Here is a 24,628-nt window from a genome sequence, read left to right as displayed (position 1 = left end):
AAGGGAGCTGTTTCCTCCAGTCACACATGCCAAATCCACTGTTGTTTTCAATGGCCTGGACAGAAAGCCAAAGCTGGCGTACATGGAAAAGGATGATAAAAGTATTAATAGGAGTTAGTAAAAAAAAAGTTGCCTTCACAAATTACACATCTGAGCTCTTCTTGAGATGATTCCAGGGCATGTTGCAAATTCAACAACTTATGGTCAGTTGCCTTTTATCCTTAAAATCACACAAAACAAGCAATTGTTTAGAATGAAATAATTGGTTTAATATTCATGGACTTGAGAAAGAACTTGAATTAAAATTCAGCCTGGGATCTGAATCAGCACCATCCGAATACAGACAGAATTCAATATACATGCACAAATTAGTTTTAATAACATACATAGGTAAAATATATTTGTTTTACTTGATATACTTGTTTTGAACTTGGGGTTACACTTGTTTTTGTTAGTTGGCTGGGCACGATACAGGTTGAACGCCCCTTAGTTCCAGGGCCTTGGCAAAATGAACCTCCAGTGGCTTGCCCGTGCCTTTGGTGAGCCTCAGAGATCGGATGCAACCTCGGAACCGAACGCTGGTTGTCAGGCCAAACTGGTTGAGGCCGTCTGAAAAACAGCAGAGAGCCCAGTTTTGAAATTCAGCTGCTGTAAGAACAGCATGTTTTAAAGTCAGCTGTTAGCATGAGATTCAGTTGGAAGGCTGTCTTAGGACAAGTTAGTGATTTTCTTCTTAGCTTCATCCACCGTTAAACTTGTAGAGAAATATCAACTTTTTCATAGTTATATATTATGAAATATGGAGAATCCAGAATTATTCATTTTAAGACACCAAACAAAGAACTTTGGAATGAACAAGTTTACAGTTGTGACATTGATTTTTTTTAATGAAACAAAGCAATTGAGCAAATACGTTAAGTACTGAATTAGGACAAGGGCTTTTAATGGGGACCTTATTACTTTCTTATATTGTAAAAATAAATCCCATAAGGTTAAGTTGGTTGAAAACTCACACAAAGTCTTTCTCTTATTAAGAAGAGACTCCTTTCTTTCAGCAGGACTCCTGGGTGCTAACTGGGATCCCATTTCACAGACTGTGAACGGAGAAGTACCTTATCTCCTTCATAGTATCTCGGGGTTTATCCTGATTGAAGCAGAAGTAGGTCTTTTCAAAAACCCAGAAGCAACTTTGGAAAGAGGAGCTCTGAATTGGTCCCCATTACTCCTCTATCTTTTCCTCCATCAACCACTACTGAATGTACATTTTGCTTGTTTTGTTAAGCAGAGGAGCTCTATATAAATGGGGACAAAGGTTTCTCTTGCCAAAATACTGAAAGACCATTCCAGGAGTCTGTGTTATTACAGTATTTATTAAGAGGCACTTGGCTTATTTCTCATCAAGTTGGGCACTCTTGTTTATGGGCACTTTAGGTAACTCTCTGTGGTTCACATGCTATATTTAATGTGCTGGAGAAGGATTTTGAGTGCAAATTTATTGCTTGGGTTTCTTTGTAATATAAATATAAACTCTATAATAACCAAAGGGGGAAATTAGCTACATTTAACCCAATGATTTCCAGAACTTGAGGAAATAAGTTCTATAACATTTTATGATTCTTCTGGCATATTAATTTAAAAAAAAAATCAGAGAGAACACCAACTCTGGCCTCGCTTGCTGTTAAATGCTTTGTATCCTTTATAAGCCAAATTCATTTCCTCTAGCCTCCATCTCCCCAGAAATGAAACTTTGGGGGCTATCATGAAAAATGCAGTCCCATGTGGTTTATATAGGTAATATGCTCATTTTACACACTGGAAATGTCAGGTAGGGTGTTATTTATGGGAGCAGATTCTAAAGCTAGGAAGCAAGTACACTTAAGCACACATTCTGGGGCATAGAAATATAAATATGTTCTAAAACCACTAACATAATAGAGCAAAGAAATTCTTGCTGGGGTAGCCAACACATACCTGGGAACCCTCCCACGAACACAGGGTCATTTGTATCAGCTGATGTAGATGCTTGGTTTGGGCTCTGGGCTTCCACCTGGTTCCCATCTACCGTCAGCTCAATGCGGTGTTTGATCTTGTTGGCCATGACTTTATGCCATTGTCCATCACACAAATGCCCTGGGATCCCAGCGTCATAGACAGCAGTGAATCGACCGGCGCCATTGTCCACATGAAACATAAGCTAGAAAGTAGGAAACTGAACAGTCACAGATGGTCGCAGTAGAAGGGGATCATGATGGTTCACACAGTACAAATTTTCAAGTCTCTAGAAAAGACATCAGCTGAAATAGTTTAAAATGAACATAACTGAGGCATATTAAATTTTTTTTAAAAAGCTTGACAGAAATTAAAATACAAATTTAACGACCAGGAGTCACAAATTATGTTCTTTGCTTTTGGGCATTGTTGGGATAATAGGCAAAATGTGTGAGGCTTGTAATAATTCTGCTTTCAGCAAATGTGAAATACAATTTGAGGCCAGCTGACACAAAAAGGACCTAGATACGCAGGGAAAAATTCTACCATAGATCTTTTTAGAGTGCGCGAGTTCTTAGTGAACCTTACAAAATTTTCTTAAAAGATGTTGTTTAGAGTGATTCATTAATTTGGTTTACAAATTCATTTTCAATGATTATTGATTTTTTTAATTTAAGCTTTTGATGTTTTAATTGTATGTGTTTTTTTCCTTCATGGATTCCATTTTATATACAGGATTAAGAGTTACATAAATTACATTTTTTGGGCAAGTTTCATGTCACAGGTGCCAAAGACTTTGAGCCAGAAGGCCAGTTAAATTCTTAACAGTGAAGAACTTAGATTGGAAGTTCTTGTCTAAATGAGAAAAATCTGTTTTTAGTAACATGGACCAGACTCTGAAATTTGAGATGACAGAATTCTTTTGAAGCTGATGAAGAAAAGAAACATATTGAAACATTAAAAACAGTCAATCTGGCAACACATTTGACAAGGTAAAAGAAAAGAAATAGGGGTTTTAAAAAGAAGAGTAAAAGCCCAAGTAAATAGGTGAAAAGTCTGCAAACTATACAGCGATGCAAATATTAAGATTTTACTATATTGGGTGGAGTTTGTGATAACAGGATTTTGCATATAAAAAGAGCTTGGTGAGAAATCCACATGCATTGTAACAGAACTTGATACACAGACAAGTTGATAGTAACCACGGTTATAAGCAGCTGATGAAATGAAGCTTACTCAAACAAGACGTCTGAAAGAGTGTTTTGAAAATCTGGCAAAACTATTAAGGTTGCTTATTTGTTCCCCCTTTTTGCCTCTGGGCTCCTGGATGTTTTTGCTTTATTGTCTTTGACATGGTTTGAAGACTGAGAGGAGGGAGGGAGGAGGCAAAGGAAAGTATATTTTAGGTCACTATGTGCTGTTTCTTTTTGGGAGGCAACAATACCCTACGAGTGGAAATAGGAACAGAGTTCAAGTATGATTCCTAGTTAATAGCCAAATAGAAAACTTGTGAAATTTCTTGCTTTGCCTTCCTCTTTTTACCCGCTCCCTATAGTACAAAAGATACACAAACAGGTCATTCCACTGCTGTTCATAGGCAGGCAGGGACTAAAGAGGTGTGACCTATTAGATTATCTATTGTGAGCAAATTGACAAAATACTTTATATTATACTTATATAAATTTATTATAACTTTGCTCTTTTTTGAAATGGCATCTGGATGCTTTTAAATAAAAATTGAGAAATCAATATGTCAGCTAGCCACCTTGACTTTTGAGAAATGCCTACTGTTATAAGAGGCAGAAACTGATTTTAGACAATCCAAAACCTCTCCTTTTTTTCCCACTGGAATCAAGAGTTTCATAGACTATGTATTCATAAAGAGAACAATAACAGTGTACTTTTAGCAACACAGTAAGAGCTTGATATCTAAAATTGTTTGGTCCATTATTAGTGAACACAATTGGCTTACTGTAGCATTAGCACATTTAAGGTTCACGTTGGTCTACAGAATAAGTGTGTTGAAAACACACATAAATTGAGATAATCCAGAAGGATGAAAAGATATAATCTAGCTTTCTCTCAACAAAGAACACAGCAAGGCTTCAAAATAGAGTTTCTCCATATGAACAGCAATATCATGAAGAGATCAGGAATGTTTACACAGCTGACACTCACCTTTTCATCAATCATTTCAATTCCCATTCCATCCATTTTTTGGCTGCTGATTCCCAGAAGGACTCCAGTGGTTCTAGTTGTGCGGAATTCAAATTCTACAAGAAGGTCCAGTCCCACTTTGAACCCACCAACTGTAAAATGAAGATTTTTTTTTTAAATTGTGGATTAGAGTTTAGGTAGGGTTAATTCAAATTTGTACAATGCAATGGTTTTACTAGATTTCAACTGAGATGATAGCCAATTATAATAAGTTCCAGACTCTCATGTGGCCTATACTTCCACCATTGTATCATAACACAGTTCATAGTTATTGCTTATTTTCTTGGCTGCCTTCCCTCTTAGAATGTAAGTTCTGTGAGGGTAATGACTTTGTCTATATTGCTTACTATTTTACCCCTGTGCCTACCTAAGTATCTGGCACATAGTGGAAATTTAATATATAGTTGTTGAATAAATGAATGAATGAACATGTGCTGAGATTGACTCAAAGAATCTCACAGCCAGGAATGATTATGTTAGAAGTCTTACTGTTGGATTAAGTCAAGTATTTCAACGATGATTCAGTAAAATTATACTGGGTGACTCTAAATGGTGCCACAATGATCTGAAAGGGCTCAAAAATCCACAAACATTTTATTAATAAAGAAAGGAATTGCAAGTACAATTTCGAAGAAGATTCTGGGACATAAATAGACTTTTCTAGTTCATCCAGTTACGTCTTTTCTCTATAATTTTCCATATTTGATTCATTGGTTTATTTAATCTTTAGCAAGTATTTAAGACATGCCTCTTAGAAACAAAGTGACTCATTAAGATCAGGCTAGACCACATCAATTGCATGGAATGTTAGGAAACTCATGGAAATTTTCTCCATGTCTTCTATTTATTAGGCAAGAAACAAATGCTATGTGTAACTACAACTATCTTCAATGAAGGGTCACACCTGCTGTGTGAAAGACTTTTTACCTACTGCGAACCTTGATTGGTTTGGATGAGCAGATTTTAAGAGTAAAGGATAGAAGAAGCTAAGTTGTTCTGCAAGACAATATAGAAAGACCTTGTTTCTGCTCCTGAGAGGTAGAAGTAAGAAGAGACGAATGACTTGAGGCAATTCAGCTGAAGACAGAGGGAGTACGGAGGCCATTAAAATCCCAGTGATTAGGGGGCTGGAAAGCTTTTAAGGATAAGGATGTCAAAGGTTTAAATTGAAGTTGTATGTTTTCCAGTGACGTAACCTCCTCTGACCACCCAAGTCTTACATAGATTGTATTACACTGTGTGTGGAGATGGCAGGAGTTGTTGGAAATTGGGGAAGGGGCTAATTTTCTCGTCTAGTTTAATCTGGAACCAAAAGAGCTCAGACAGGATGGCAAGTCAATCTATCAACTGCAGAAGCTGAAGCTTGCCATCAAATTTGACCAAGAGAGTGCTAACCATTGGTGAATTTGCAGAAATCTTGGGAAGGGCTTTGGACTTTCATAGCATGTGGAATTTGAGTTCATCATAACCCCCAATGTTTCAAACATATCCCGTATTTTCCTATTTTCTGCTTCTGCACAGTTGAAGTTTCCCATCTATACTCTGTCGGAAGGTCCTGCTCTTTTCTCTCTGACAACTTAGGCACGTGGGTGTTCAACTCATCTTTTAAATTCTAGCTCAAATGTCAATTCCTCCATAAAACCTTTCCTGATTTCCCCAACCAAAATTAATCTTTCTTCTAAATATCCAAAGAACCTTGCTTTTATGTCTTTTACAGTTTTTAATCATTTATATTTGCCTTCTTGTGATTTCTGAGCACACAGAGTCTTACCATTGATAGTATATTCTTAGAAGAAGAAATGGCATCTTACTTCCTTCTGTTTCCCATGATAAATTCTACATATTATGTGCTCATTAATTATTTCTAATGGACAAATGAATGTGTCTATGGTAATCATAGGACTTAAGTGTCTATCTTAAAGTATGTTAATATCAGACATTTTTTTTGGTATTATGTAGAGGTTATTTCACATTTTTCTTTCCAAATTGCACAGGCACTATCAATGATCCAGACCTGCACTGGAAATGTTCTAGAAAGGGGGACCACTTAAAGAAAGACAGGGAAAGGTGCCAGTCGTCATCACCATCGACAAGAAACAGGCACTAGTATGTATGCATTGTGTGTGTGTGAGGGGAGATCATGAGATGGAACCTTGCAGAGAACTGAAGAGGAAGAAAGAAAATGGTATCTCATCTCCAGAAACAAATACAGAGAAACCTGGAAAGTAGACAAATCACATAGTATAAATACATGAACCTTCTTGAAGAATTACATTTATTTTTTATTTTTACTTTTTTGGTGAGGAAGATTGGCCCTGAACTAACATCTGTGCCAATCTTCCTCTATTTTGTATGTGGGTTGCCACCACAGCATGGCTTGATGAGCAGTGTGTAGGTCCTCCCCTGGGATCTGAACCAGCAAACCCTGGGCCGCCAAAGTGGGAGCATGTGAACCCAACCACTATGCCACTGCGCTGGCCCCAGAATTACATTATTTTGTGTTATTAATCTCCAGGAAAGGAGATGGGATAAACTCTCCAAATAGGCTTTTACTTTATTTCTTCTATTAGTTCTTATCAGAATCAGATACACTAATTTAAGAGGCATTTTTTTACTACTCCTATATATTTTTACTTCTGGTTGAAATAAAGAATACGAGTTTAGGACCCCAGGGACTTTTATTTTTCCAGACAGGATAGAAGTTAATATTTGTACCTAGTTAATATTCAGCAAGAAGGAAATGGAAGAGCCTCACCTGCTTTGGCAAAACCTGTTCCATCAAAATATGTTCCTTTCTGAGCATTTGCGAAACATGTCCCAACCTGGAAGCTGGAGGTTGGCTGTTCAAGATCAGCAGGGGCCTCTGCCATCTGGAAATTCCTGATGCAGCCATCAATGCTGTAGGTCACCTAAATATCCAGGTCAGAAGATACAAGGTCTTAGCAGAACTTTGCCTATATGTGGAATGCAATCATTTGTTGGGTGTTCTATGTGTGTAATCATTGGTCAATTGTCTTATGGCATTCCTCAAAGCTGCCTGGATCTGCACACAAGCATCATGGCCTGGGTGCAGAGAATCCTGTGTTATGCTTCTCATCTAGGATGTATCTAGAACGGAATATGATCTTTCCGATATTCTAAATACTGCACACTATGTCTCTAATGGGAACACTGGTTTGACAGAGCTATGGGCCCCATATAGGTATCATAACTTTTAATTAGTTTCTTATGTTTCTATTAATAATTTATAAACCTTACTATATATACATTTTGTCATAATCTATGTTCAAATTCTATTTGAAAAGATAATTAGGTTTGGTTCAATGCTTCTTGCTTATGAAAATCTAACGAAAGCAGTGGGCCCTTTCCTGAGAAAACACACATGCACGTGAAACTTGAAAGTTTGCATGACACATTCGGAGTTTAGGGGCATTGGAAATCAATCGATCGTATTCTGGTCCAGTATCTTTCATCTGGTTTTAGAGATGCATGTTAATCACTCCTGCCACTCTCCCTTCAGAGACTTTCATTGTGATAGGCCTGGGTAGCATATCCAATAGCTATGAAGGGAAAGTCATACTAACCACCATCCACAGAGGAGCCAAATGCTGAGAACTACGACTACAACGGACAATTGTCTTTGATGAAGAACCACTCCACATTACCACGTGTTCTAACTGGAGTTAGAAGTGTATCATATTTGTATGCGGTATGTTCTCTAAAAAGACTAATCCCCTGTGCTTCTCAAAATATAATTTCCAAAGCAAACCAAGACACACAGTCTGACAAAAAAATTATTTTGTGAATATTGACTTACAAAATTACAAAGACTTTAAATTTTGAATCCAATATTGGATAACTGTACTCTAAATACTGCATCTCTCAATATTTTCTAAATCTCTAGTCCTGAAACAATACCATCAGCACCATCACCATCTTCCCTGTTGTCCAGTGCTTTCTACATGCTTGATACTCTTCCAAGCGAGTTATATATATTACCTCATTTAATCTTTACAGCAACCTTGTTCGTTTGGTATTATTATCCTATTTTACAAAAGAGGAAACTTTGTGAAAGAAAGATTCAATAATTTGCTTAAGATCATGCAGCTAGTCATAGTTAAGCAGGTATTCAAACTGAGGGAGTCTGGCTCCATGGTCCATGCTCTGTTCTATGATATTGCTTCTCATAGTCAAATCGGTCTAGAAAACCTGTCCTTTCTCATAAAAGATGATTTCCTTTTCAAGTATAAGTGGTCATGGGCCATATGACCTAATAATTCAAAATACATACATGACTCAGGCAGTGATTTAGGCCATAAAGAAACACATTAGACACTTACTGGACCAATTCTTCGGGTAGTGTAGTTGATGGGCAGCCCACCAACATACAGCATTCCCACAACATCCAGGATATCAGCTTTCTTGGGACTGATGGTTCTGTTGGAGGCATCATCGACATAAAGAATTCCTTCTTGCTTAACTCGCATAATCTTAATCTACAAAAAGAAGAGGAGCCATTAATGCCAATTACGGATAAATTTCAAATATGCAGAGTATAAGACATAAAAAGTTTTAGGATACTCCTTAGGAAAAGGGAAATAACTTACTGAGTGCCTAGAATGTGCCAAGTACATAATATAAGTGAAATTAAACCTATTTTACAGAGTAGCTCAAATTCTGTCTTTTCCATTACTACCATCTCCAAAAGAGTACAAAATCTTCCTGGATGAGGTTTAGATTGAAGACTCTTCTATAGATTGCCAAGTGAGCATATGTATCAAGAGGTAGGCATGTTGTAAGGAACCTGGCAGACTGAGAGCACGGTCGTGAATTAAGTGGGCTGCAAAATTCATGTCTGGTTTTAAAAGTGCATTAGTTTGATTGAGCAAAGCCTGGGCTCCCCAACACAATTTCAGATATGCTACATCAGGAAGGGCAGTGCATCCAGGCTGCACCGTCATTTCTGTAGCAGCTGATTACCACAAAGTCAGGGAGGAAGATGGAGAGCTGACTGATGCTGAAATCACAGCAGTAGAGTGAATTATCTTCTAGGATAGAGTGAAATAAGGGGTGTGAAGATGGGCTTGAGCGTAAAAATCTTGAGTCTGAATTTAGGAAAAGGAGAGTAACCCTGTGAAATGCTGGAGTACAATAATAGTTTAAAAATCAATCTACATGAGGATTAGAATAATTTAAGACCTCATTTTACACTTATCTATTCTGGTTTGGGAAGTAATTTTTAAACACCTTCAAAAGTAAAATCCCTCCTTAATTTGGCTCTTATAGTATTTAAACTTTCCTTCTTAATCCCAGACTCATTGTGGCCCAACAATATGTCTTTTTCTTAAGTGTCATATTTATTGTTCTGTTAGCCAGAGATGAGAATAAACCTTAATGAGAGCTCCTTCATAAAGATCAGTATTTGCTACTCATAAGCTCCCAAGCAAATGTGAAGATTCCGTTTCTTATTTCCAAGATAACACATTAGTTGACTTCGCATTTTTGTTATAATTTTTCAGGTTCTTTGGCTTTCTATATGATATGACAAGTCAAAGTATGTTAATACATAAAATCTAACATCCAATAATACGTACTCTAAAAATTATACATTTTATTAGTCTACCTAGGGAAGCTTTACTTAATAGGCTATCACAGGTGCAGAAACAAATTCCGCATTTTCATTTTAATCAGGCAGTATATTATCTATTTGCAGTCATGCCAAAGAGGACAGTAAGTTGGCAAATGAGCCTCCTGTGCCCATAATAGTACCAGTTTCTGGGTGTAAGGCCAACGTTTAAAAGTTGCTCCAAATGACTGTTGGTGGAAATGACACCCTAGAGCCCTTTAAACATGACATAGCAGATTCCAGACTCTCAGTTTTCACAGACCAGTATGGAGTGGAATGGGGGGAGTAAGTCTAAGGGCCCATTTTAGTCTTGCCAGCTTTTAAGTTTGTCAAACATTATTTCAGAAAAGAGAGGAAAATATAATCTCAGAATAAATATTACTCCTTTAAATTGAATACATAGAGCTTTATGATTCACACGCCCCATTGTCGCACGTTTCTCACTTAGAGTACCAAAAATGTCTTCTACTGCCTGGCCCCAGTTTGTGGACAGATGTTTGGGAAGCACAGCTGTTTAGCAATGATGGAATCTTGTAGTACCACGATGAGGCATGTCAGTGATCAAATATAAACCTACCCAGGTCTGATCACATTTTCCAAGGTTGGGCAGTTGTATATGGCACTTGCTTTATTTGCAGCCTGGGCCACATTCCAGCAGCACTAGAGTCAGTGTCCGCACTGGCGAATAGTTCTGGCACCAAGGGAATGCCAATGGCCGCCACCCAATATCCCCCTCAAGGGCACTGCCAACATCCCAGGGACTATTACCTTGTGCCACTGGCCATCATTGATTTTGTTGGGGATCATGGTGTTAGTGTCACCACTTCCCAAGTCATAACTGAAGTAGGGCAATCCATTTCTCAGCTGAACTGTGGCAAAATCAGCATGATTGATCCTAGCCATGTAAAAAAGCAGGCCTGATTCAGCTTCGGTTCTCACTTCAAACTCAATTGTGAGGCTGTGAAATAAAAGCAGGCAAACTAAGGCAGAGTTGCAACTGATCATGGGTGTATTTTCACAAAAGATAGGAAAACCTTCTTGAGATGAGGACTTTCCAGGTCTGCTAATTTCCCAAACTGGGCTCCTCAGATTCGGACAAATATAATTCTATTCTCTACTGTACTCAGTGTTTTAAAAAAAAGATCACCTCATTCATGAATAAATGTAGTTGATTAAATTTGAATAAACTCAAATACTCAAAATTTCCATTTATTAGTTCTTGTCCAATATCTCGGAATAATACATACCGATTTTTAACTTTAGTGTCATCAAACGCAATTGCAATATGACTGTTTTTGGAAAGCCCAAACTGCTTGCTCCCTATCAAAAGAGCTGGTTCTGAGTCTGCAGCACAAGGACCCTGTAGAACACCAAGGAGAGAAAGAAGAGATTATGGACTCCATTCTTTTAATATGTAATGCAGCTATCTAACGGTTTCTTCTATTTTAGCTTGATGTTCTCGTATAATCTCATTTAAGCTCCTTAAGAAGAAAAGCTGTCTCTTATTCATCTCTGTATCCTACACGTAGTGGGTACTTACCATTAAATGTTTGTGAATGTGACTCAGTTTCCTTATGCTGCACCCTTGAATTGCCAAATGAATCTGCTCAAAAATATTTATTGATCAATTCATGTTTTCATTATCCTCTAAGGAAAAATATTGTTTATATTTCTGAGAAAACTGGAATTTCCTTTGCACCTTTATTTCACGTATGAAGACTTATATTTTTAGAACATTGATCAGGGAAAACAACAAGCGAGCCACCAGGTTATAAGAGTAGAAATATGTGTTCCTTCTTGACCTTCCCATTTCTATCTCCCACTATATTACTTTTTCTTGAAAATTATCGGTCTACTAGAAGATTTCCATGAATTTAGACTTTCAAGATGGTGTATCTAAACCTGCAAGTCAGCCCATTCAGGCCCTTAGCCAGTTGCTAGGCAACCCAGCACATTTTTTAATGTGCTATACACCATTTCAGCTGCCACTGTGCAAAAATCAACTTCCTACTGTGCTTACGAGGGAGAGCAGGGCTGGCTTCAGAGGCGTGCTACCTGTGCGGTCATTGGTTTAATGCCCTGCTGTCATCATCTTGAAATTCTTAATAATTTTTGAAGAAGGGGCCCTGCAAATGATATAGCCAGTCCTGGCTAGGTGGACCATATTTGTCTACTGTAACCCTCAACTCAAGAGATAATCAAGGCTCCTCAAATCACCAAATGCCACGATTTCTTTCTCTGCTCTCTATTTTCACAAAATAACTCAATGCACAGGCTTCTTAGGAACTCTTTTAGAACACGCAGAGCATGAGAAAACAAACAACCTGCACGCTCTCAACAGCGCCTCTGTTTTTAAGATCTGCACCTAACAGCCCTGGATGGGCCACTGCCCCAGTGAGCGCTGACTCAGCAGAGGTGCTCGAACAGCCCAAGGCAGGCTTCTGATGCAGAATGTTCTTCCCAAATAGTGGACCTCGAAGATGACTCATCAGCCCACAGGAAACTTTTACTTGATGAGGAAGAGCGTGGCTCTCTTTTCTCTTGAGCTTAGTCAGATGGAGCACTCTGCCACAGCAGGTAAAAGGCTGTTAAGTGTTTTGAAATGCTATAAAATTGGTCTTCATGGAAGTATTTTCCCTCTTACTTCCCAGGAGATGGTCAGTTACAAAGCACAGACTGTGGCTGAAATTGACACAGATATGCAAAAGCCCAGTGGGTAGAAGAGGAAAATGCTATTTATACACACAGCTGAACAGCCTCTCCTGGAATCAACATGCGGCACCTTTCTTATTACACTACTTGCAAAAAGAGCCCTCATGGAAGGCTTTGCTAGCTTAATGTCTGAGCCTTCAATAATGCTATTAATAGAATTGGGATCATTTATCAACCTCTTACGATATTTCCTGTACAGAGGACCATGGCAACAAACATAAGGAGCCTGCAGTCCTGCTCAGATATCTCTCAGAGAATCCTACATGCTGTGAGTTCATCAGGGGCAGAATTTGGCTAAAACATCTGTAAACCCTCAGCTCTGAAGACTTAGGGATTGAAAAGGTCAATGGATGCTGAAGAATTAGGGAACAATGATGTGGAGCCTGAAAGAAAACCACCAGCAGCTTATTTCCATGTTCTTGTTACCACTGTGGTCACTGGTCTAGTTACTACATAGAAGCGTTAATATAAAATAACTTTCCTAATGTAATTTTTTTAATTATCAAGATGGCAATTGTAAAGATTAGGTATTTTATTGGCAGCAGCTGTTCGTCGTGGAGAGCTTTTGTCTTTATAAGTCTTGGGCATCGTGGCCCGAACACCATGATAACCTTGCTTGCCGGTACACTGGACAGGCGATTCCGACACTGCTCCTGAGCTCAGCAATAGTTCTCTGTCACATACTACCAGATTTTCTAGATGACAAAGGCCCTACTTATGTTATTTTAGGAAAACCTTTCACCAGAAAAAGACAGAGACTTTGAAAGGGTCCTTCTAAGAGGCATTACATGACACACCCGCTTGAGACTCACGAAGAAGAGCGCCTCCTGGAGGGGCCCCTGCTCAACTTCTGCAACAGACGGGTCTTGAGAAGAAGGCGGAAGCAGTGGCTAATGAAACCAGTCTCAGATTGGCCAATGTTATAGAAGAGAGGGGTAAAAAAACAGATCACTCTGCTAGGTAGCCTCAAAGTATAAATGCTAAGTCCATTGTTCGTTAAGGACATCCAAATTGATGTCTGCTCTCATTGATTTGCGATGGGATGGATGTCATGGATACTGCTTTAATAAAGTTGGCAGTTGGAAGAGGACTGAGAAGGGCCAGTGTAGGGGGTTTTTATATGCATCTACCTTAGGATTTAAATGGGAAGACAATCCTCCAACTATCCTCTGGTAATGTCTTTGGTGCAAGTCCAGATCTCTCTTCTCACTTGGTCATAGGAAGATGGGACTGGATCTCGTCTGCTCTGCATCACTTTCCCGCAGGTGAATCTTTTTTTATTTTTTTTTAATTTTTGTTTATTGCAGTAACATTGGTTTATAACATTGTAAAAATTTCAGGTGTACATCATTGTACTTCTATTTCTGCATAGATTACATCATGTTCACCACCAAAATACTAATTACAACCCATCACCACACACATGTACCGAATTATCCCTTTCACCCTCCTCCCTCCGCAGATGAATCTTGAGACCAGGCCTGAGGCTGGGACGTGCGCAGGACAGTGCGGTTCCCAGCCGTTTGCCGACCTTGCTGCGCGTTCCTCCTGCCCCCCCCAGTCCCTCAGAGGGGGGAGCTGCTCACCCTGCCCTCCAGAGTCTTTTTTCCTTCTAACATTTGAAAGGGGAACATATGTGATGGAACAGAAAGTGCCCATGGTTTGCACAAGAATAAGATGATCTTGTCATTCAGGACATTTTCAACCCTGCTTCCCATAGAAGTCTAAGCTAAGAAAGGGGTAGGAGGAAAGGTCTTCTAATAAGGAAATTTAAGGAACCTTTAAAAAATGGTTGTTGCAGAATGAATCTTCCTTCTCCAAGCTAATATGAGCTCGAGGGGAGGCATCATCTTTACGGACGTGATAGTTTACCTGTGTTATTTTGGAAACACTGATCTCTGAAATGTGTTAAAACAACAATAATTTAAAAATCAGTCTCAATAGAGGCTCATCAATCTCAACATGTTACAACCCTGCCACCTTGTGGGGACTTTTTAAAGTACTACAAGTACTATGGGGAAAATAATATTCGAGGAGGACATGGCGTGCTTGCTTCTTATTTGTCTCTGCTCAGCAGGTGACAAGTTGTGGGCAGACAGGACGTGGGTGGGGAGTGTAAATGTGGCGGTGCACCTGTCGATGACAGCAGTGGTGTGGTTGGATAAGATTCCGGAGGAAGCCACGCTTAGGCAAGTGGATAGTGTGGTAGATCAGCAATGGAGTGAGAACTTTTTCACCCTTAGCTGTCACTCATTTAATTTCAGACCAGAATAAAGAGGTGATCATTTCCAACTGCTGGTTGTTGGCTGACATTTGGAAATGAGTTATTGGCTTCAGGATACCATATGACTGGTGGATAAGCATTCCTTGGGTTTAGATTGGTGCAGAGCAGAGATTTAAATTGCACTTATCAAAACTGGCATCTTTGTTCTTGAAAGCACCCAGTGATGAATCATCATAAAAACTGCATCATTTTCTTCTTTCCTGAGTCAATAATCTTTCTATCAAATGTGGGCTAAAATCACATCTGAGAAGTGGGGTGCTTCTTCGTGATGCTCTTTATGCATGAATACTAAGTGGAAGTACTTTTTGCATCACTGGCTCTAATGTTCTGAAGTATAGAATCCCTACACAAGCTGTGTCTTGAGAAACGGAATTACAGTAGCTCCCTGCACATGAGCTCTTTTGGTAAGCACCGGGCATTTACAATAATATTTACACACTAATGCCTGAATAGAGATTCCTTGCAGTGTGGAAAAATGTGTGTTTTCCCTTTAAAAACATATTGGTATCCAATCGATTTATCCTTTGGCCTGGAGTGTACTCAGCTTTTAAAGTCGCAGCATGACAGCTGCTGAGAAATAATATTCTCTTGCTCTGTTCTTTCCCTCTCTGCTTACTTCTCTCCTCCAACTCCCAAAGAGTCCTTAACAGCACAGGGAGTCTTCATGGCTACTTATACCACTTAAACTCTGAGGTTTTACGTTTGACTTTACTTGAGTTTAACAAACCTCAAGTCAAAACAATGCAGTCAGCTTGTTGTGTACAAATCCACACAGGCCATGTTGGCAATAAAGACTCGGTATAAACACTGTATATCCTTGCAGAGAACTTGTCCCATTTCGATAAATTTCTGTGATATTAGAAGTCCAGACTCTTACTTACCCCCACCCCCTTCCATCCTCCATGAGCAATATCCACAAACATAATATGTAGAAATGTTTTAAGGGCCAGCCCCGTGGCTTAGCGGTTAAGCACGTGCGCTCCACTACTGGTGGCCCGGGTTTGGATCCCGGGCGCGCACTGACGCACCGCTTCTCTGGCCATGCTGAGGCCACATCCCACATACATCAACTAGAAGGATGTGCAACTATAACATACAACTATCTACTGGGGCTTTGGGGGAAAAGAAAAAAGGAGGAGGATTGGCAACAGATGTTAGCTCAGAGCCGGTCTTCCTCAGCAAAAAGAGGAGGATTAGCATGGATGTTAGCTCAGGGCTGATCTTCCTCACCAAAAAAAAAAAAAGAAAGAAAGAAATGTTTTATTCAGCTCTAAATGGGCTAAAGAATAAGAGAGAAGTATAAAGAGAAGATAGGCTACCACTATCAAACGAGATAATATGTGGAAAATGCTCTCTGATCTATGAAGTTCCGGCATGGATTAATATTAGGATTGACTAATCCATTTCACAGGGCAGGGCTTTCTCAAGATGCTCTTCAGTTGCCCTGGAGTATGGTGAACGTTGTCCTTGGGCTGTATGTTACTGGTGGGGAAGAGTGTGATGGGATAAAGAAGACAAAGAAGGGCCACGGTATGGAGAACTGAGAAGAGGAGTCCTTCCTGTCGATTGTGCTACAACAAAGAAGGGAGCCTATATAGGCAGTTCCCACCCCAGGAATTAACTCGTAAGTCTTAATTCTTAAATGAATTCTTAAAAGTCTACATTTTCATAAAAAAAGGAAGGAAAATGGCAAGAATTGAAAATGACGGAAGACTTGAGAGATGATAACTATATGTTGGAGTTTGTAATTGTTTAACAATGGAATACTTGCCCCCCTTTTTCCTAGCACTTGCCTGCATCCTCAAAGTGTGAAAGGTTAAACTAACCAGTTCCCAGAGAAGAACGATGGGGTGTTACCAAGAGCCAGGCCTTGTGCTAGGTGCTTTGCATATGATGCATAATTTATTCCCTCATGATCATCCTCAAACGTAGGTATTATTGTCCTTATTTTTCAGTGGATTGTCTTACATTCAGAGAGGACAAGTAACCTGCCAGAGTTCACCAAGGTAGGTGGGCAATGGCAGAAAAGGCAGGCAGGGCCATATCGCGATCTCTAGGATTAAAGGCCCAGTCTATTTCCTTAGTGACTGTCAACACGGAGGGGTTGGGAGAGGCTTGCTCACCACGTCCCTCTTCCCCGGGGGAGAAATCAGTTCTACAAGTGGACGTTGCAGAGGAGTAAAGGTTGAAAACCATTGCTTTCCATTTATCTTCTTAAAAAAGTTATGGAAACAAAACACATTTAAGAATATTTTTTTAAATGATGAAAATCATCTCTAGTCCCTAATACATCTGTTGTTAGCATCTGATGTATTTCTTCCAAAGGTTTTTCTGATGTGTTTTTCTATCTATTGATCTAGATGTGATTATACAGTATACACAGTTTTGTGTCCTGTTTTTCCCACTTAACATAATGGCATAACTATGTCATCACCATTTTGAAAGATTTTAAGTATCAGGTGATGTTAAGATTTGCACTCAGTGGACCTGTTTTCACACTTCTAGGTACACTGACCATCTCGTTGGGATGGAGGTTAATGGCGTCCCCTGCCGTGCTGCAAGTTCTATCAGTTCTTCTACACCCACCCACAGGGCTGCTCCTCAACTTCTCCTTTGCTCTTGTCTTGTCTACCAAGTGGAATGCTCGGTTTTGGAAAAGTTAAAACACACACTGCTGAGAGAAAATGGAAACTGGAATTAGAACAGACGGTTATAAGAAAACTTAAAATGAGTTGAAATACAGTCCCAGATGGGAAAGCATGTTTATTTTCAGAAAAAGGGAAAAAATGTGATCTTTAGAAACTACAGGGGGATATGCTTGAGACTTCCTATAACACAGTTCGTGTGGGCACTTAGAAAAGACAGGCCATCATCGGACACCAGCAGGCTTCTCCACCAATAAACTCTATCAGTTCAACACGGACTGGCCAAGAGACCTGATTCAAGAGAGGTTCAAGTGACACAAAGGCCCTCAAGGTTTTGGTTGATTAAATATGGTGCCTGCTTATGAACCAATAGCATGATCTATCTGTTAGAAAACTTTAAAATATTCTCAGGTGCGTTCATAGAAATATGATGACAGACCAAAGGAGGGGAGGGGTCCTGCTGTCCCCTGAACTGGGCACTCCATTTAGAGTAGTACGGTCTATTCTAGCTGCCATATTTTAAAAGGGATGTTTCAAACTTGCGAATATTGATCAGCAGGGATACAGGAAATAGAAATTAGGTCAAATGAAGCATACTTGAGATAATGGAATATTTAGCCTGGGAAAGGAGAAGACTGGGCTATTTTCAGATCCTTGAAGGGATGTTAGAGAAGATATAAACTTAATGTGTTTGGCTACAGAAATACAATCATTCTATAGAGGTTATAGGGACACAGCTTTATTTCATTATAACCAATGGCTTTCTAACAACTAGCGCCTACCTCCTCCTAACACTGGAACATTCTTGTCAATGAAGTGTTCCAGCAAAGGCTGCGAGTCCACATCAAATATATATAAAAAGATTCATGCTTTAAGGTGGCAATTGGACCAGATGATCTCTAGGATTTCTGCTAATTATAGTTTATAAAGTTAGTTGTTCAGAACTTGGGATCTATTTTCTTATAGAAATGGTTCTATAAGTGCACATTTGGATCCAAAGTCAAGAAAGTTTATTCAGCCCATGATGTTTTTGAGTTTTTCAACTGAAAGCACATTCTTGAGTCTAGGGAACAGATGAAAGTATATGAGGGAGAAGAGGACCATCATTAACCTTTTCTTTGCTGGGGACAAATCTAGCATGAGGTCACATTATAAAAGAGCTAAGGAAACACTCTAAAATCCACATGGCAGATCTCAGTGATGTCTTGGGAGAAAATCAACTCCTTGAACTAATCCCCACATGACTGATGCTAGCCTTTACTTGCTAGCTGTGTTGTGTAATCATAGGTAATTTCTTCTGTGAAATGGGGCTAATAATACTTCCAAACACAAATAAGACAATTAATAGCTTACGGTGATTATATGAAATAACAGATATAAAATGCCCAGCAGAGTACTGCACACATCCTAGTTACTCAGTAAATGCAGAAATTCCTCACGGTATCAATGTGTGTATGCTTCTTCCAATTTTCAAAGAACTTCCATGTACATTATCTCATTTGATTCTTTCAATAATCCCATGTGGTAGGCAAGGAAGGTGTAATATCCATATTTTACAGAGGATGAAATGATGCTTGGAGTGAATGACTAGTTTTCCTGAAAAATGGTTATTTGGCTTCTCATTTAATAACTATTTCTAGTGGCAAGGAGCACACTGCTCTATGGAACAACCAATTCCATCACAGAAACTAAAGAAGAGAATAAAACGTTCAAGAGTTTTCAAAATATGCACTCAAGACAACGTGTTCCACCCATTGATTGGCAAGGATTATAAATACGCATTTGCTGTCAAGAGAGTAGTGAGATCCACCCTCTCTGATACATTGGTGACGAGAACATAAATTGGTGTAACCTTGGAAAAAGCGATTCAGATATATGTGTTGAGAACCTTAGGTATATTCATCGTTTGGCCTCATAATTCACCGTCTAAGAATCTATTTTAAGAAAATAATAAGAAACAGCGAGAAAGTTTGGCACACAGAGGTGCTCATATATAAATTATATAGAATATAGTTTCTAATAGTGGAAAGCTGGAAACATTCTAATTGGCCCACAGTGGGGAAGAGGGAGAATAAATTGTAAGAGTGTTGCAGTGATACGGAGCCAGACAATAGGGTCAGACCCACCCTGACCCACCGGATTAAAATTCTATCCTGCCATTTACTGGCTGTGTTAGTGGGTGAGTTACCTAGGTTAGCAATTCTTATCAACTCAACTAAAAATGGGATGATGATGTATATTTTACAGAGCTGTTACGAGAATTATACATAATATTGAATGGAAACTGTTTAGGCAGTGACTGGCACATAGTAAGCATTTAAAAGCACTCATTATGATCATTACTCATTGTGCCATTTATTAAACACGTAGTATACGCCAGGTATTTAACAAACATTATCTCTTGAAATCCTCGTAATACTCTTTGACATACATGCTGTTAATATCCTCATTTTACAGACGAGAAAACTGAGAAATAGACTGGCTAAGTAGCTTTCCTAAATTCATACAGATCATAGGTTAGAGTGCGGGGATTTGAATACAGTTAAGGATATACTACCTCCTGTACCATGAAATAGTTTGTGTGTCTCGGTATGTGTCTGTGCGTGTCCATACACACATGCACACACACACTTATATAATCATATTAGATACACACATTCACATGATGTCTAGAAACAGTTCTAAATATGTATTACCGGTTTTTAAAAATAGAATACCAAATTGTACATATGATATGAGCTCTACTATGTAAAATACAAATAAAACGATTGAAAATCACTATGGTTGCCTCTATATGGTGGTATTATAGATGGATTTGATTCTTGATTCTTGATTTCTATGCTTTCTAACCTTTCAACTAAAAACACGTGCCATTTTATAGACATAAAAACTAAACAGATACAGAAGTAAAAATAATCCAAGGAACATGTAAGGAGAATAGATATTCATAGACAGGTTAGCCTTCCTCTAATTCTAGCAGTAGAGTATACTAGACATCTTGAATAACCTTCCTTCTGAAAATGACTAAAAATGCTGGGTAAAAATTAGAAAGCAGTGGGCTATACACACTTACATGTGCCAGAACTGGGGTGGGCGTAGGGAGGGCTGGGGTGGGAACTGGCTCTGGCTGGATAACTATTTCAGCTGGAACTTCTCCGTCTTCATCCTCCTGGGGCTTCTGATGGGCACAGCGCCCAATGTCTGCATTTTTGAAGGATACAGGTTGTGCAAAGTCCATGGGGCTAAGGGAATACAATTAAAATTAAGTATTTTCTTCTTTTTCTTGTTTTTCATTGTCTTGCTTCCTTACAATTAAATCAAATTCCCCCATCCCCTCTTTTAAGAAACATCAGTTCAATTTTTAAAATCTAACTTGAAGATCTTCATTGTTTCCTTCATAACCATTGTAATGGTTTTGGATAGTGTAGATACAACAGTGATCCTTATATTAAAAAAAAAAATTAGTAGCAAGGAGATTCACTTACACAGAGTTTATAACAAGGTTCCATACACAGCCTTCAAAAGGAGGAATATTTCTGAGAGGGGAAGGTTGAAATTCAGGTGGAGCACCCCCAACGAAAAGTTTTTTAACTTCAATCGCCTGTTCTGCTGTCAGGTTTTGCATATGCCTTCTGTCTTCGTCGACTTGAACAGTAAAGATGCTGAGAAAACATTTAAAATAAACAAGGATCAAACATAGAATGTCCAACACAATTGGAAATCAAATTCTTTCCTGCCACCCCTCACCCCTCCCTCCTGTAGCTTTTAAGTGAGCCAAATCTGATGATTAGGAATTCTGCACTAAGCAAACGAGAGAGTGTGTCTCAGGATCCTGTCCCTCTGCCTCCCTCGTTAACTCTGGCTGAGAGTTTACTGAAACGAGGTAATGGGGTAGCTGCAACATTAGCCTCTGGTGGCATTGACAACAGTGGCTCAACATATGAGACCGTGGAGCTGAGGCTTCTGCACAGTGTAGTAACGTCTAATCGTATATGACTCAGTGGGTTTAGCACAGCATGGGGTCACGTTTTGTTTGGCTCTTTATTTCTTCGTTTGTGCTAGCTATTATCTTCTTGCTAGGGGACAAACTGTACTCCTGAGAGCTTAGATTGCAAGAATCAACAGCAAACACTTACAGGACATTTTATAAAGAATGTAGCTGCTGGCTTTTGAATAGAAGAGGCAGGCAAGAACACCATGGCAATTGTTCCTTGCCATGATTTTCCTTAGTGGCTGTTTCATTAATTTCCCTAATTTGCTTATGCGAGATAACTCACACACTACTAATTAAGAACCTCATGCTACTTATTCACAACAATCCTTGGATCCTGGGGCAAAGAATCAGAAGGAGACAAAGAGTTCTGATGATGATAATGACCAAAGGCATTTTCTCTTTTGTTCTAGAAGCAGGTTTTGAATTTCAGTCCCAACAGTCAGCATGGGGTTATTAGTCATAAGTATTAGTCACTAGCCCGAGGATCATGAATGGATTACTGAAAACTTATTTCCTATCTGGGGAGAAAACCAAAGTACTTAGGTGGAAAACTCAGTCCGAAAATGTCATCTCACTTGATTTTATAAAGAAGAAAAACCACATGTAGGACTAGAAACAATAAACCGGGGCAGAAACATTCTGAAATGGCACTGAGCAATTGGTCCACTTTAGGACAAATTAAATGTAAGAGAATGGAACAAAACATGGATTTCATTGTGGCTCAAAATGTCATTTTTTCAGGGGATGTTGAAGGGGCAGGTTGGATTTAGTTTCAAAGGAAAAATAGGGGGAAATGACATAGTGGTTTTTTTCCAGACTCTGGAAGAGTGTGTTGGCAAAAATCAGGAGGTTCAACCTCATTGCTAAGAATGTTGGTGGATTTATGAGACTTTTAGAAAACCACTCACTTCTGGGTATGTGACTCACCGAGAAGAAGGCCCCCTATACATACCTTTTTTTTTCTTTTGCTAAAAGCAACCTATTACTAACATGATAAAGCAGTGTTCCTAACAGTTTTAATGAGGGGTTTAAGCCACTATTAAAGATTGTCCAAGGAGAGCAAATCTCTGCTCTTGATTAGAATTTTTAAAGAGCCAGAGGCCCTCCTCTTTCTGATGCAGGCTCTCTCTATCTGGTTCTGCCCCCAGGACCATAACAGTGGTCCTTTCTTCCTAGATCACAGGGTGGAGGTGTAGAAAGAACAAGGCCTTTCAGAAGGAACAGACAGGAATTAAGTATTAGTGTGGAAGCTCACTAACTGTGTGACTTTGGGCCAGTTATTTAATCTTAGTCTCATTTCATTCATTTATAAAATGAGGATAAAAATACCTGCTTCAAACCACGGAAAACATTAATTAAAGGATTGCACTGAGGCTGTATTATTTAATAAGGGCATTGCTAGAAGACTATAGCTAAATGCTGCTTGTATTTTACATTCTGGAAGCATCAAATCCAGATCATTTATTTAGCTCTTTTGTAAAGAAAGACATTACCAACATGTCCGTTATGATTCTGGTGTGCTTCCCGGTTTTTACGTATTTACTCAACAGCTGTTTACTGTAGACCTACTATGTGCAAAAAGCACCATAATAAACATTACATTACTATTAGTATTGTGATAGGTCAGCTGTATTTTCTTACAATTTCAATGGTTGATTCTTGCAGTTTCACAATTAAATATTTTGTTACTTACATTCTGTTTCTTATTTGTTTGGAATATTGGTCTAAGATTTTTTTTTTTTCCAAACTACCACCAAATGGGTTGTATATGCAGAAGAAGATATTAAGAGAGGGAAGTGCCTTGACATTTGTAATTTACATGAAAAACAAAATCTGAAAACTTTTTGATGGAACATATTTTGTTTTTTTTTTTTTAAAGATTTTATTTATTTTATTTTTTCCCCCCAAAGCCCCAGTAGATAGTTGTATGTCATAGCTGCACATCCTTCTAGTTGCTGTATGTGGGACTCGGCCTCAGGATGGACGGAGAAGTGGTGCCTCGATGCGCACCCGGGATCCGAACCCGGGCCACCAGCATCGCAGCGCGTGCACTTAACCACCAAGCCACAGGGCCGGCCCTGGAACATATTTTGGAAGGTAAGAAAGAAATATTTGGGTTGCTATGTCCAAATCATGATCCCATCCTGGAAACCCCAAATTACTCCTGAAATCTGATCCAACTTCGTGATCTTCAGCCTAATTCTGTACCAGTGTGAAAGAAACTCTCATAGAGGAGAAAACGTACTTGCCTAATCATCTACTCCAGGCTCTTAGGGTTTGAAGTTTTGTCCAGTGAGAACTACTGGCCACTTAGGTGGACTCCGGGAGAAGGATCAGAGGGCAAAGCAGTTATAGAAGGAAGGGATCACTGGAGTACAGCGGAATTAGACACCAAAGTGACTAAAGTGAGAATTTTGCAGAGGAAGGGGTAGAAAAGGAAAGAGAATGAGTGAGGAGGGGGAAAGAGAGGCAGAGGGGGAAAGAGAAGGGCAAGCGCCAACTTGAAAAGTTTCCCCCTGGTTTGGTAAAAATTCAATGATTTTCTGAGGTGGTATTAAAATTACCATAGTATCCAGAGTTTTAAGAAATGATAATTGACATTTACGGTCTGAAATGTGTTGGGAGAAAGCAAATATTTCCAAATTAATAAAAGTACCATAATCAACATGAAGTAATACAGATCTTCGAGGTCACAAGAAAGGGTAAGAAATACGTTGGGGAGCACAGATGGAGGTGTTAAAGTCATATACATCTGGGTTTAAATCCCGGCTCTGTTATTTACTAGCTGTGTGATTTTGGGCAAATTAGTTAACATTTCCTCATCTGTGACGAAAGGTGTAACACAGATTTCACATACATTTAGAACGATTAAAAGACTTAATCTTCGTCTAGTATTTGACACAGAGCATGCCACAGAATAGGTATATGAAGCATTAAAAAATGTTTCTGGGTGAAGTTCTTAGGGTCATTAGTGATCTCTGGTTAATCAGCTAATTGTAGCACTTGCTTAAAAGATAGGTAATGATTATTTTTTGACCTTAGAGTGCTAAATGAGACATTATGTAGCAAATGTGTTCTTGCTCGGCCACAGAGTTCAGTGACTACGCACTAATATGTCCAATACATTATCCTTTAATTAACAGAGAATGGCAAATCTGTTT

At 39.0% G+C, this 24,628-nt stretch overlaps 1 protein-coding gene across 1 annotated transcript in view; it reads right to left on the bottom strand.

Moving 5' to 3' along the window:
- Positions 1-234: 234 nt before the first annotated feature.
- LAMA2 (laminin subunit alpha 2) overlaps positions 235-24,628 on the bottom strand; it is a 575,531-nt gene continuing 551,137 nt past the window's right edge. Inside the window, exons 55-63 of the mRNA XM_087444077.1 lie at positions 20,959-21,135; positions 20,547-20,715; positions 11,080-11,192; positions 10,601-10,790; positions 8,547-8,702; positions 6,962-7,115; positions 4,168-4,298; positions 1,972-2,194; positions 235-609 (exon numbers count right to left, since the gene is read on the bottom strand). Coding sequence (XP_087300203.1) covers positions 452-609; positions 1,972-2,194; positions 4,168-4,298; positions 6,962-7,115; positions 8,547-8,702; positions 10,601-10,790; positions 11,080-11,192; positions 20,547-20,715; positions 20,959-21,135 — 1,471 coding nt within the window. The 3' untranslated portion in view covers positions 235-451. The remainder of the gene's footprint in view (positions 610-1,971; positions 2,195-4,167; positions 4,299-6,961; positions 7,116-8,546; positions 8,703-10,600; positions 10,791-11,079; positions 11,193-20,546; positions 20,716-20,958; positions 21,136-24,628) is intronic.

This window comes from Ceratotherium simum, chromosome 19 (genome assembly GCF_057802395.1).
Source record: "Ceratotherium simum simum isolate JZ-2026a chromosome 19, ASM5780239v1, whole genome shotgun sequence".
Taxonomy (NCBI): domain Eukaryota; kingdom Metazoa; phylum Chordata; class Mammalia; order Perissodactyla; family Rhinocerotidae; genus Ceratotherium; species Ceratotherium simum.
The sequence above is the reverse complement of the archived record's forward strand: the minus strand, read 5'-3'. Positions and strand labels throughout refer to the sequence as shown.